A 13,676-nucleotide genomic window follows, 5' to 3' on the forward strand; every position below is an offset into this window, starting at 1 on the left:
AGGGCAAGCATCCTTCACTATACCAATAAGAGTCCTTGGGCAAGACTCTTAACACTACCTTCGCCTACCTGTGTGAAATGATCAAATTGTAAGTTGCTCTGGGTGAGAGTGTCTGCTAAATGCATCCAAATGTTATTTAATCGAAGACCTATAGCAGACAGGTCAACATCTGAATCCACATTTGCTGAAGGAGCCTCGACGCTGTTGAGGGGGCAAAAAACCTGCAATAAGGTTATGAGGCGAAAAGACTGAAGAACCCTTCTGCCATAGAACTTCAAACAAAGGCTGTTACTCCTGCATTATAATAAGAAGACAAGATGAACACAGGCGCTGCTCCAGAATTGGAGATTTTCGAACCCTTCGCAACTTCAAATACAGCATTTCATTTAAGCTGTTGCAGGAGGTCGTGCTCCTGAGAGTAGAATAACATAAAAAGCCAGGTTTTCTTGCTACATCAAGCATATAATGCTGTTAATGTCTACAGACTGACAGACACCGTATAAAAACATTCATATTCAGAAGAAATGCTACTGTGCTGTGTATAGATTTGGTCATTGCCTTAAGTTGGAACACAGAACATTTTCAACAGACTAAATTAGTCTACATTATGGATTATCTACTCAAGGAACTGAAAAAGGTACAAGCAACCAGTTACTTACTGTTTTAATTTGTACTTTGTCATAAGGCCACAGGGAAGAGGACACGCTGACAATGGGACACAAAGGGGACGGAGTTTCTTCGACAGCCTCATTTTTGCTTAATGGCTTGGAACAGTGTATTCTCACATCTGCCGAAGGAATTATTTGGCTTATTGTCTTTTTGTAATTATAAAGCTCCAGCACTTATCCGTGAATCAGCCCTGTTCCGTTGAAAAAAAGTGGATTTCTGTCTTGATTGACAGTCTCGGACGTGGCACGGCTTTGACCGTGAGAGCCGGAATGCCCTCTGTGATCCAATCCATCATGATAAGGTCATTTAATACAGCTTAGGCTACAAAGGCCAGCTTACAATCGACTAAAGGACAGCAGATTCAGCGTCTCTATAGACTGCAGCACAATTCTTTGGCCATGAATTAGCTTTGGGGCCCATTTTGGATTATTATAAGTGAATCACCATGTAATATGGGTTACCTGAGGTTTTGTGGCCTTTGGAAATTAAAGTGGCTGAAGTATGGGAGCTCTAAAACAGGGGTTCTCAACCTTTTCCACTCCAAGGCCCACCTGTTTATAACTATCAAGCATAGCGGCCCACAGAACAACTAAAATCAACTCTTTTTTTTAACTGTTTGGTCTCGAGATGTCTCCTTAGTTTTGAAGGTTTTAGCACCTCATTTGAAGTAACTCTTTGTCATAGGTTTTTCAGTTTAACTACTCAGGTCGCTGCTGATGATATAAATGATATAAGTGCAATGAGAGTCTGTAAACAGTCTGTAAAGAGTCAGGCCGATTATACTGACAGTATACAGCGCTGACGTGCTGCTGGAAGATGAGGAAAGTCAGCTCTATTGATGAATTCCCTCGTTTGATCCTAAAATGTGTTCACACCAGCAGGGGTTCGGTTGGAAGCGGACAGAGACCGGCGGGTTTTGCCGGACTGGTTCAGCTATTTGATGCAGACAAATATGGATGGAGTATTCACACACGTCAAAACAGAGCACACTAAAGAAAAAGGTTTGACAGGTCTGCACCAAACAAGGTAGCACCCTGAGGAACCTCTCCATCTCCAACTAGCTGTCTGCACTGATCACCCGCAGCTGTGCTGTCTCAGACCGAGGACGTTTAATTAGCCTGCGACTCTACCAGCCCACTTTGAACTACTGCCTCCCTCTGAGTACAGGCCCGCAATCCACTAGAGGGTGCTTCATGGCCCACAGGTTGAGAAACCCTGCTCTAAAACACGCTCTATCCATGTGTGGGCAGTAGCTATGGGTCATATGCAAGCCAAGAAACAAGACTGGAATCACAGCAAGGCATGTCAAACTCTCTCAGTGGTGGAAACGGTCATATTTGCACCAGCGCCAATGGAAAAAAAATCAATGTTTAATTTTGGACTCCAATTCTTATCTATCAAGGTATAGGGCAAGTAATAAGACCTAAAACCTACTGTACACTTTGAAGTAATCTTTTCTACATTTGGAAGAAGCATGTGTACTAGATTGAGGTTAAGAGTTAAGTGGAGTGATGTCTGGTGACAGGGAGGGGTGATTAATGAGGTCACACGCACCCCTTCCAAAGCCAGTGAGGCGAGAGCAGCAGTAATTAACGCGAGGAGCATATGTCGTCTCCAAGAAGGCGCCCACTCTCTAAATCTGTGGATAAGGAAGTGCCAGTGGATGAGGTGGAATCACGTCTCTGCAGCTGCCGTGACTGCACGCCGTAAAAGAAACAGAAGGCCTACGCATGCAGACGAAAGACACAAAACATAAAAATGAAATGCTGGATCGATGGACAAATCAATAAACATGCCAATAAAAATGCATACGTTGCATGCATTTGCTCAAATAATAACAGCATGCCAAATAAAAATTATGCAAAGCTTCGTCACAAAGCGACCTAAACATGACAACGTGAACATGAACAGATAATCGGCTGCTGAATAATGAATGCAAGCCCAGCAATTACTGCCTCTCACAACTGCTCTGATATGATTTCTACTCATACAATCCTCTTAAGCATTGAGCTCTCACACACACACACACACAAAGCACAAATTATACCACACTTATACTCTCATCCTCTCATCATCCTCACCTCCTCAATGTCGCTGTTCTTGCGGGCCTTGTAGATGAATTCTCCTATGGCCACGAACACAGACAAGACAAGGCCAGCAGCCAGCACAATGAAGATGCCCCCGATGTTCTCCACGCCCAAGGCGTTAGCCTCCTTCTTGTCCTCCTCAGGGCAGCCATTCCCCCTCCACCACTTCTCCTTCATCATGTGCAGCTTGCCCTCCTCCTGTAGCTGCAGAATAGCGATGGTCACCTTGTCCCGGTAGGGAGACCCTAGGGAAGAATGATGCTGCTTGTAGGGTCACATGCAGATATAGAAAAGGTTTAAGAAATTACATGTTATACACACCAATCAGGCATAACATCATGACCGCCTCCTTGTTTCTGCACTCACTGTCCAGTTTATCAGCTCCTCTTACTGTATAGCTGCACTCTGTAGTTCTACAGTTACAGACTGTAGTCCATCTGTTTCTCTGATACTCTGTTACCCTGTTCTTCAGTGGTAAGGACCCCCATGGACCCTCACAGAGCAGGTACTATTTGGGTGGTGGGTCATTCTCAGCACTGCAGCAACACTGACATGGTGGTGGTGTGTTAGTGTGTGTTGTGAGAACAGTCCACCAACCAAAAATATCCAGCCAACAGCGTCCTGTGGGCAGCATCCTGTGACCACTGATGAAGGACTAGAGGATGACCAACACAAACTGTGCAGCAGCAGATGAGCTGTCGTCTCTGACTTCACATCTACAAGGTGGACTGACAAGGTAGGGGTGTCTAATAGAGTGGACAGTGAGTGGACACAGTGTTTAAAAACTCCAGCAGCACTGCTGCGTCTGATCCACTTGTACCAGCACAACACACACTAACACGCCACCACCACGTCAGTGTTGCTGCAGTGCTGAGAATGATCCACCACCCAAACAGTACCTGCTCTGTGAGGGTCCATGGGGGTCCTGACCACTGAAGAACAGGGTAACAGAGTATCAGAGAAACAGATGGACTACAGTCTGTAACTGTAGAACTACAGAGTCCAGCTATACAGTAAGTGGAGCTGATAAAGTGGACAGTGAGTGTAGAAACAAGCAGGTGGTCATGATGTTACGCCTGATTGGTGTGTATTATAGCTTCCCGAATTGAAACTCTGAATTGCCATTCCTAACTGGTTTTAACTTTAGTGTACATTGGTTTTGTATGTTACTGTTGTCAGAACAAAACTTTGTATCTCCAACATGTTGACTTTACAGGAGAAGGAGACAACATGTTTTACTTTTAATGTAAGTCAATGGAACCAGACGTTTAGTCCAGGTAATTTTGGGCCGTTTCTTTTGGCCCATTCTTCATGAAATTTACACAGAATTTGTATTCTCCAATTATGTCAAAAACTCAAAAACTACAAAAATGGAGATATGAGGTTTTGTCCATATATTCTCCATGAAGGATTCACACAATGTAAAATGCCATTTTCAAACGGCCTGAGAATAAACAAAAATGCTTTGATGTGAAACAATAATATGCATGTTTCTTCATTTGGCTTGTGAGAATCTTTAAGAGAAGTGTCTCAATGATAAACAACAGAGTCCTGTGCAAAAGTCAGAGAACACCCTTCATTCATTTATTTCCCAGTCAAAACGATCATTTCTTACAAGTTGTTCATTGTTGAGGAGACGATATTTCTGAGATTATTCACAATAATCTACTTGAATGTGAAAGTCAAAGGAAAAAGATTTTTTTATTAATAAAAAGAAAGAGATAAATTAGGACCCCCAAAAGTATCACCATCAGATAAGCAGTACGAAACACTTTTTGGAGAGAGGAGAAAATCAAGCTCCACTCTAATCCTTCCATCCTTCCACTGTGAGAATAACACTCAGCACTATGGGTCTGAAAGGATGTGTAGTTGTCAAAAAGCCATTATGGAGAAAAGGAAATAGGTAAAAAAGTCTGAACATGTTTGGGATTATTGGCATCGTGAGAAGCAGAAACACGCCACCAGCATCTAAGACTCGACTTCAGACAAAATATCCCCAGCAGATTTTCTGAAAGCAAGTCTCCTGAAAAGAAAGGAAGCTGTATTAAGATCTTTCACCTCTGCATCTAACCCATCCATGCACACACACACTAGGGGGCAGTGAGTGCACTTGCCCGGAGTGGTGGGCAGCGCCCTGGGAGCACCTTGGGGTAAGGTGTCTTGCCGGTCACGCGGCTGGTTCCCTAACCTCCAGCCCACGACTTCCCCCAAAGGTAAAGGGTGGGTTGAAAAAAATACATTCATAATGTTGCAAAGCAAATAACTAGTACTTAAATGTTTTTACCGGAAACTAAAGAAGTACAGAGGGTCTCTGTATTTTGCATAGGACTGTATGACCTTCAAAAACCAGTGAGATAAGTAAGTCATGTTTTATCTCATTCATTAGGTTCTAGCCTTTACCTATGGGGGTGCCCACTCCATAGCCTTTGGAGTCTATGAGTCCCCCGACCTGGGTGAGGTTGCAGTTCCTCTGGGTGATGTACTCTATGCTGGTGGACTCCATGAGGAGAGCGTAGTCCGTAGTTAGGACGCGCGTAATGCCCTCTCTGGTGTTCTTTACCAGCGCCGTGTTCTTCCTGCTGCTCATGAACGTCCACATCTTCTCATACGTAGAAATTTTTGACTTCTGGCGACAAACAGAAGGAAAACGCAGTAGTTTGTGGTTGACTTTGAAACTTTTGGAACAGGGAACATCAATCCCCTCTGCAGAGTTGATACCATCTCTTACATGGCTATCAATATCAGCTTATCAAGGACACAAAGCGGGCAGGATCCATACAGCTGTGCTGTGTAATAACTTTGCCCCCGCCGCTTCTCAGGATGAGTTAAAAAGAGGCAAGTTGCCACCGATTTGCAGCCTGTGTGTATGTGTGGAGCTCAGCCAGGAGAAATGGGACAGCTGCTAAACCTCTCTCGGCTGATTCAATCTGTATTGGCCGTCTACAAGCCACTGTTTTACCAGCTACAGGAGGCAGTAATCATCGGCTACAATCTTTGTGGATAAAACCCATACCGGTTGCTGTGTTTGCTCTCTTGCCCCCTCCATGGCTCTGAATTGCCAAACTCTTTCTCAGTCCCCTTTCCTTCCCTCTCTGGTTTTCTGTTATGTCTCTCATCTCTCTCTTGAAGAAGAAGACAGGCTCCTGTCCACATATAGTCCATAGATGGTCCATACGTTAAGGCTCACCGGTAGATTTGCTGAGGTAGATTACTGGCATTACTGAGATAGATTACTGGCATTACTAGCATAAGAGACAGGAGGATGATTAGAAGTAAATACTGCAGTGATTTCTGGTGGATTGGAGAACAAGGGCATTAGTGAAGATGAATCTAGAGAAAAGCCATATTTCTAGAAAAGGAAAAGCAGCCCTGGCCCAACGAAGCCTTTCCTCGTATGTTACATTCCCTGTGAAGACACTGTGAGGAATATCGACACGTATTGCTTTTGGTCAGACTTGGATTTGGATGGTCCCCTATACACACCGATCACGCACCACCTTATGACCTGTAGTCCGTCTGTTCCTCAGCATACTACGTTAGCCCCCTTTCTCCCTGTTCTTCAGTGGACAGGACCCCCATGGAGAGCAGGTATTATGTGGGTCATGGATCATTCTCAGCACTGCAACAACACTGATCTAGTGGTGGTGTGTTATGATCCACCACCCAATAGTACCTTCTCTGTGAGGGTCCATGGGGGTCCTGACCACTGAAGAACAGGGTAACAGAGTATCAGAGAAACAGATGGACTACAGTCTGTAACTGTAGAACTACAGAGTGCAGCTAGACAGTAAGTGGAGCTGATAAAGTGGACAGTGAGCGTAGAAACAAGGAGGTGGTCATGATGTTACGCCTGATCGGTGTATGATCTACAGATACTTAAATCATAAAGAGACTTTCTGGTGATAGTTGATTAGAGTTAGGTTTAGGAGTATGTGTAGGTTTTGCCTTAAGGTTAGGATTAGGTTAAGTTTAAGGTTAGGCATCAATTTAATGAGATCTTCCACACGCAACCTCGAGTTCAGTTGCATTTAATAGGTATTTCGTTCAATGTTACTTAAAGGCAAGGCAAGTTTATTTATATAGCACCTTTGACGCTGATGTCATTCAAAGTGCTTTAATAATGAGTAGAAGGAAAGTAAAGACAAAGAGAAAAACACACATAAAAACAACATTAAAAACAGTTTCAATTTAAAAAGAGAAAATCGTTAAATTAACATTTTAAGTAGAAATGAAGTAGAAAAGTCAGATTAGGATTTTAAAAAGTGCTGTTAGAGAGGAAAAAGAGGTTAGAAACGCTAACAGAGTTTAAACTGAGCTGAAAGCTGCTCGAACAGGAACGTTTTCAGCCTGGATTAGTAGCCAAACACAGTCTTCACCTGCGGCAGGACTAACTGACCAGATCAGACCAGATTAATATGCTGCTCCTGCACCATTGAGCGATTTATAGACCAGCCATAGTATCTGAAAGTCTATTCTGGAACTGACTGGTAGCCAGTGTAAGGATTTAAGTTGGTGGGCGGGGTGAGGTGTTCCCTTCTGTTACTCCTAGTGACACTCTGACAGCTGCATCTTGAATCAGCTGAAGATATCTGATTGTCTTTTTTGGAGTCCAGTTAGGCGACCATTACAGTGATCAATCCTGCTAGAATTAAAAGCATGTGATTTAGTAACTGTTTTGACACGACGGCTAAAACTAAGATCAGAGTCCAACAGTACCCCAAGGTTACATACTAGTTCTTTAGATTTAAGGGCTCTTGATTCCAGATAGGCAGCTAGTCTGTGCCTCTCACTGCTATTCCCAAAAAAATAATCTTATTTTTTTTTTAACTGCTGAAAGTTTTCTTCCATTTAGTAAATGATGAGCTCTCTTTGCATCAGTATACCCTTCTGAACAGAAAAGACTGTTGTAGAATTGGCAACTCTCTGAAACCTATCACAGGCATTCTTTAATTAATTAAGATATTAATGACGTGTGTGTGCGCGCGAGAATTCTTACTTTAAAGAAAGTCATGGTCGAGCCGTCTCTCACGGCCCCATATTCGATTCTGGTTTGCTTTGCCAGATCGTCTGCTGAATCGATCGGAGCGTCCATCCTCTCCACAGTGAGAAAGGCAGCCAGGTTAGCAGTGTAGGACGATATGATGATTAGTGTGAAGAACCACCAAATCCCTCCAACGATTCGGGTGGATAGAGCCTTGGGCATCAGTTCTGAGCCTGTCAGAACAGCAGCAGAGACAGTCATCAGAGCTCGGGGAGCTAGGAATTAGGCAAGGACAGCACGCTACACCCTATAAGGAATGAATGATTAATAGTTTTTATATCTAAATTGCTTTTTTAAAAGTGTGCAATTTTCCAGCCACAAGAGCTTCAATTTTAATTACATTTTACAATATTCACAGTTGTGAAATGGAAAAATTCAACCTAATGATACTGAGCTTGTAAACTGGCGTTGTGGCAGACTACATCCAGCATTTAAACCAGTAGCAAGAACAACGAGATGTCTGGTCTTCCTGGCCTGGAGCTTGATTTAAAGAAAATAATAGCATTTAAACCGTAATGGCAATATTGGACAGAAAACTTGCAATAAGATAAGATATTCTTCCCAAATGATTCAGCCTTATGGCCTACAACCCCCCACCACTCATGGTATCGTGTGATTGGAGGACTCCTAACAAATGGGTGGAATTGGAGACGAATAAATTGGGGAGAAAATTGGGGAAAAATAAAAAAATATATATAAAAATTATAACGACATTAGAAAAGTGTGTTTGAAATACACTAACATGGCTAACGATGAATGAGGTAACAGCCTTCATGATCAATTCATGATAAAATAACGATTACCATGATTAATTCACTGCTTAGGTGTAATACTGATAAAAATGAGTGAGACAAACTTTTGTGTTCTACATCATCATGTGCTGGATTCAGCGATTCTCCAGTCAGAATTATTTGTGGCCCTGCTGTTTCTTCAGACAATAATACTGATTAAATGTGTATTTAATAAAAAAAAATGCTAAAATAAACAGCCAGAAATGTTTTTTTCTTGCCGTAATACCATAAATAGGCTACGCACAGTAGAACAGAGTAGTACACCTTCATAAAGCCATAAAACCAACTCTTTCCTTTCCAAAAACATATTTATATCAAAATATTTATAGTTATGTAATATCCCTAAGTCAAATTTAACGTTTTCATTTCAACCGAGTTGTCAGTTAGCACCAAATACATAAACCCTCCTGAAACTATTGGCCTACATAATGTTTCAAACTTCAGATCAGATCAGAGCAACTCATTCATTTTATTTAAACCTTTCAAATTAGTTGGTATGAACATCACTGCTTACAAGCTTTCTTTGTTCATCAGCATGTCGCTGCTGTCGGTTTAAAACCTCGTATCTCCAAAACGGTAACTTTACAGGAGAAGGAAAAAACGGACTTCACTTTTAATGCAGATCAATGGAACCAGACGTGTGTCCAAGCACTTTTGGACCATTTCTTGTAGTCCATTCATCATGAAATTCACAGACGATGTAAAGGACAAATTTTTTTTCTAATTATGTCAAAAACGGAAAAACGGCAAAAATGAAGGTTTTCTTCTCAAGATGACACAACCAATAAAAACCATGTGATTCAAGGACCTGGCAACTGTCTGTCCTAATAGCAGAATGAAAAAACTTTCCTCCCAACATATCAGTCAGTGGTGCTGCTGTTGTAATAGGGAAGCCAGTCACTCCTGCACTCTGAAACGACTATAAATACAATGGGAAAAGATGGGCTGTTATAGATACTGGACTAAAGCTCTGTGTAACTGAGAACACTTTATCTTATCAGTGGATTCATAGCCGCATTCGGCCTGGACTTCCATCTGTAGCGCAATGATAAATCTGAGGGGTGGATATTCTATGGTGGTATAGGCTCAGATGCATGAATCTGTCCAAATGACTGCACTCTAGTGTCTGTCTCAACTAGGGGCTAAAAAACAGGGTCTTCCTCTGTTATCTTTATGAGGAACTCCCTACCACATACAGTCCAATAGTGCTCTCAGACCAGCAGTGGTCAACCAATAACTAACTGGAGAGGTAATGGACTATAGTAGAACAGACTGAGGTTGCGTGTTACTTTGTACTTCGTGAGATGCCCCCCCAAAAGGAACTGTGGGTCTAAGCTGCTTTTTTGCCTATAAACAAAATAAACAGCATTTTCAAAATCTGTGCTAAAAAATTATTTTGTCCTGAATGTCACTAGATCCTTTGAATTTTGAGGTTGAAAACCTAACATTGCTACATTAATTCTACATGCAAAAGAAGCAAATGTAAGGCTATTATAAGAACTATTGACCACTACTGTACTGTGGTTGGTTAGTGTAGTGATTAACACCTTTGCCTTCTACACTGTAGACTGGGGTTCAATCCCCACCTGGGTAAACACCCTACACTATACCAATAAGGGTCCTTGGGCAAGACTCCTAACACCACCTTGGCCCCCCCCCTGGATAAGAGCATCAGCAAAATGCCATAAATGTAAATGTAAATATAACAAAAGCTACTCGAATTGCAGAATACTAATAGTGATGCACCAATATGGGATTTGTGGGTTGATGGCAATATTTTTTTATGTTCATATCTGTCCAGACCGATGCTCATACATACATGCAAGATAAGAGATAAGATAAGAAAAGGCTTTATTGTCATTCGCAACAATAAACAATAAATAGAAGGTGCAAATAACAGCAGCATGAAACACAGCAGCATGAGTACGAGGTAGAAGGTGTACATCTTAATACTGGTAATGTAATGTAACTGAGACAACATCTACATGCAATAATCTTATGAAGAAATATACCATTGGATTATTTTAATCTAGGGTTACATCATAGTAGCCCAGCATCGCCTAAAGGACCTGCTCTTTCAGAGTTGAATAAGTGCAATATGAAATATTGGGTTGAAATATCAAAGCAATAAGCCATGAGAGGCTGTGGGATACTGCGATTTTATCATGGGAAGGGTGTTCTTAGGTGTCTGGTGATATGACCGGTTTTGAATTATGCAGGATTGAGGTGTAACCACCAACTGCAATCACATAGATTGTTGTTGGAGTAGGAGAGTCAGAGCACATGCTATGTTGCAGTGCATGCTGGGGATTGTAGTGCAGTGCATTATGAAACGGGTTAGTAATAACAGAATATTAAAATACTTTTTCACCCATCTGTCAAACAAAAGGCCCGCGGGCCAGATCAGGGCCACGACACAATCCTATTAGGCCTTGTGTTTGACACATGGGATTTAGGTTATATAACTATATAAATACAAATGAATCTTTTTCAGTAACACTTTCTATGAATGTCATGTTTGTAAGCATCTACAAACCCATTCATAACAGGTTATAGTGCATTCATAAGGAATTATAAACTTGCTTGTAAATACAAAATCAAATACTTACAATCATCATAAGCCAGGCTTATTACGCATTATGAATTGTTAGCATAATATAAGTACAGTTCATAACACATTATAAGAGCTCATAAGCTGTATTAGTCTCAGTAAAGTGAAGCGTACTGGACTAAAGCCTCCTCCAGTGTTAAGACTGAGGCTTTAAGTTGAAGAATTTACTGAAGGATTTACTGAAACACTAAAACACAATAAAGCTCATTACAGGCTTCAAATGTCAGAGTTTAAACTAGAGCTGCCCTCAGTGTTTCACCCAATGTGGGAAAGTCAATGTTCACCACTGTTAATGTGCACCACCGTTAGCCTGGCACTGACTTAACACTGCATATCCAATAGAACGCCAGCAGAAATGACCACTGTTTGGAGCATCTGAATATTCAGGACTGAAGCCCTGAAGAAGCAGTTCCAACAGCACCAGCGCGGAGAAATAAAATACTGGAAATCTCAGGGCGTAAATAAATTCTGTATTTGTCTTTACTTTACGCTGACTTCTTTGACGATATAACATGTTATTAACACTATTTATAGATAAGGCTTTATTGTCATGCACATCACATGTGGTACATGAGGTGGAATGAAACATTGTACTCACGGTCCAGTTAAACTCCCAAAGTAACAAACAATAAATAGAAGGTGCAAATAACAGCAGCATGAGTACGAGGTAGAAGGTGTACATCTTAATACTGGTAATGTATAAAGTGACTTGTGTAGGCGTGATATAGTGTAGGGGTGATTATAGTGTAGGGGTGATATAGTCTAGGGGTGATATAGTGGAGGGATGATATAGTGTAGGGGTGATTATAGTGTAGGGGTGATATAGTGTAGGGGTGATATAGTCTAGGGGTGATATAGTGGAGGGATGATATAGTGTAGGGGTGATATAGTGTAGGGGTGATTATAGTGTAGGGGTGATATAGTGGAGGGGTGATATAGTGGAGGGGTGATATAGTGGAGGGGTGATTATAGTGTAGGGGTGATATAGTGTAGGGGTGATTATAGTGTAGGGGTGATATAGTGTAGGGGTGATACAATGTAGGGGTGATTATAGTGTAGGGGTGAAATAGTGTAGGGGTGATATAGTGGAGGGGTGATTATAGTGGGGGCACTGGTTCAGGACAGCAGCAGAGATAAATAAGTGGACATGAAGTGCCATTGCAGTGACGTCTAACTGGAGTTTAAGAGTCTCACGGCTTCAGGGAAGAAGCTGTTCCTCAGTCTGGTTGTTTTACTCTCAGTGCTCCGCAGCCTCCTGCCTGAGGGGAGCGGGGCAAAGAGTGTGTGTGCTGGATGAGTGGGGTCCTTCATGATGCCAGTGGCCCTTTTCCTGCATCTGGAGGTGTAAATGTCCATGGTGGTGGGAAGGCTGACTCCGACAGTCCTCTGTGCAGCCTTCACCTCCCTCTGCAGAGCTTTCCTCTCTGCCACAGAGCAGCTTCCGTGCCACACAGTGATGCTGGAGCACAGAACGCTCTCCACCACAGATCTGTAGAATGAGGTGAGGACTGAGCTCCCGAGTCCAGCACGCCTCAACCTTCTGAGGAAGTAGAGGCGCTGATGTGCCTTCCTGATCAGGCTGGAAGTTTTATTACTCCAGGTAAGATTGTTACTTAGGTGTACGCCCAAGTACCTGTAGCTGGAGACCACTTCCACTGCAGATCCTCTGATGTGTGGGGGGAGGGGAGGGATGGTGTTGCCCCTTCTGAAACCCACAATCATCTCCTTTGTCTTCTTCACGTTGATGCAGAGATTGTTCTCACTGCACCAAGTCTCCAGGTGTTCCACCTCCTGCCTGTAGCCAGACTCATCACTATTTGTGATGCATCCAGCCGCTGCCATGTCGTCTGCACACTTTACAATATGACAGCTGGGATGGACGGCTGAGCAGTCATATGTGAGCAGTGTAAACAGGAGGGGGCTCAGCACACAACCCTGAGGGGAGCCGGTGCTGAGGATGATGGTGGAGGAGGAGATGTTGTGGATCCTCACAGACTGCGGCCTGTTAGTCAGGAAGTCCAGGATCCAATTACAGAGAGAGGTGCTCAGTCCAAGTGTATGGAGTTTGTAAGGCAGGGTCTGGGGAATCATGGTGTTAAAGGCCGATGTGAAGTCCACAAAGAGCATACGGACATAAGAGTCTTTACTCTCCAGGTGGGTGAGGGCAGTGTGGACCACAGAGGAGATGGCACCTTTATAATGCATTATATTAACAATTCATAACAAAACATGCTATAAAGTGCAATTCAGTGTCATTAATTTTTATAAATATTTATAACCATGTTTAAAATGCCTTAGGAATGCATTATAACATGTTATAAATGTGTTTATCGATGCATACAAATGTGGCATTCATAGAAAGTGTTTTCTATGACTAACTATTTAGTCAGTCTGCCGATACAGACTTTGATCACCGACCTCAATAATAACCTCAAACAATCAGAAATCTTAGCGTAATAATTTGTCCAGGATGCTGT

At 42.4% G+C, this 13,676-nt stretch overlaps 1 protein-coding gene across 5 annotated transcripts in view; it reads right to left on the reverse strand.

Moving 5' to 3' along the window:
* grik1a (glutamate receptor, ionotropic, kainate 1a) overlaps window positions 1–13,676 on the reverse strand; it is an 87,375-nt gene that overhangs the window by 1,794 nt on the left and 71,905 nt on the right. For 3 of the 5 annotated variants that reach the window (XM_017691426.2, XM_037546959.1, XM_017691422.2), the window contains 3 exons: window positions 7,753–7,970; window positions 5,157–5,382; window positions 2,751–3,001 (listed from right to left, as the gene is read on the reverse strand). In XM_017691426.2, the coding sequence (XP_017546915.1) occupies window positions 2,751–3,001; window positions 5,157–5,382; window positions 7,753–7,970 (695 nt within the window). Of the gene's footprint in view, window positions 1–428; window positions 788–2,223; window positions 2,394–2,750; window positions 3,002–5,156; window positions 5,383–7,752; window positions 7,971–13,676 lie in introns of those variants that run through there. The other 2 variants (XM_017691424.2, XM_017691423.2) reach the window with 2 other exon arrangements.

Source organism: Pygocentrus nattereri, chromosome 18 (assembly GCF_015220715.1).
Source record: "Pygocentrus nattereri isolate fPygNat1 chromosome 18, fPygNat1.pri, whole genome shotgun sequence".
In the NCBI taxonomy this organism is placed as follows: Eukaryota; Metazoa; Chordata; class Actinopteri; order Characiformes; family Serrasalmidae; genus Pygocentrus; species Pygocentrus nattereri.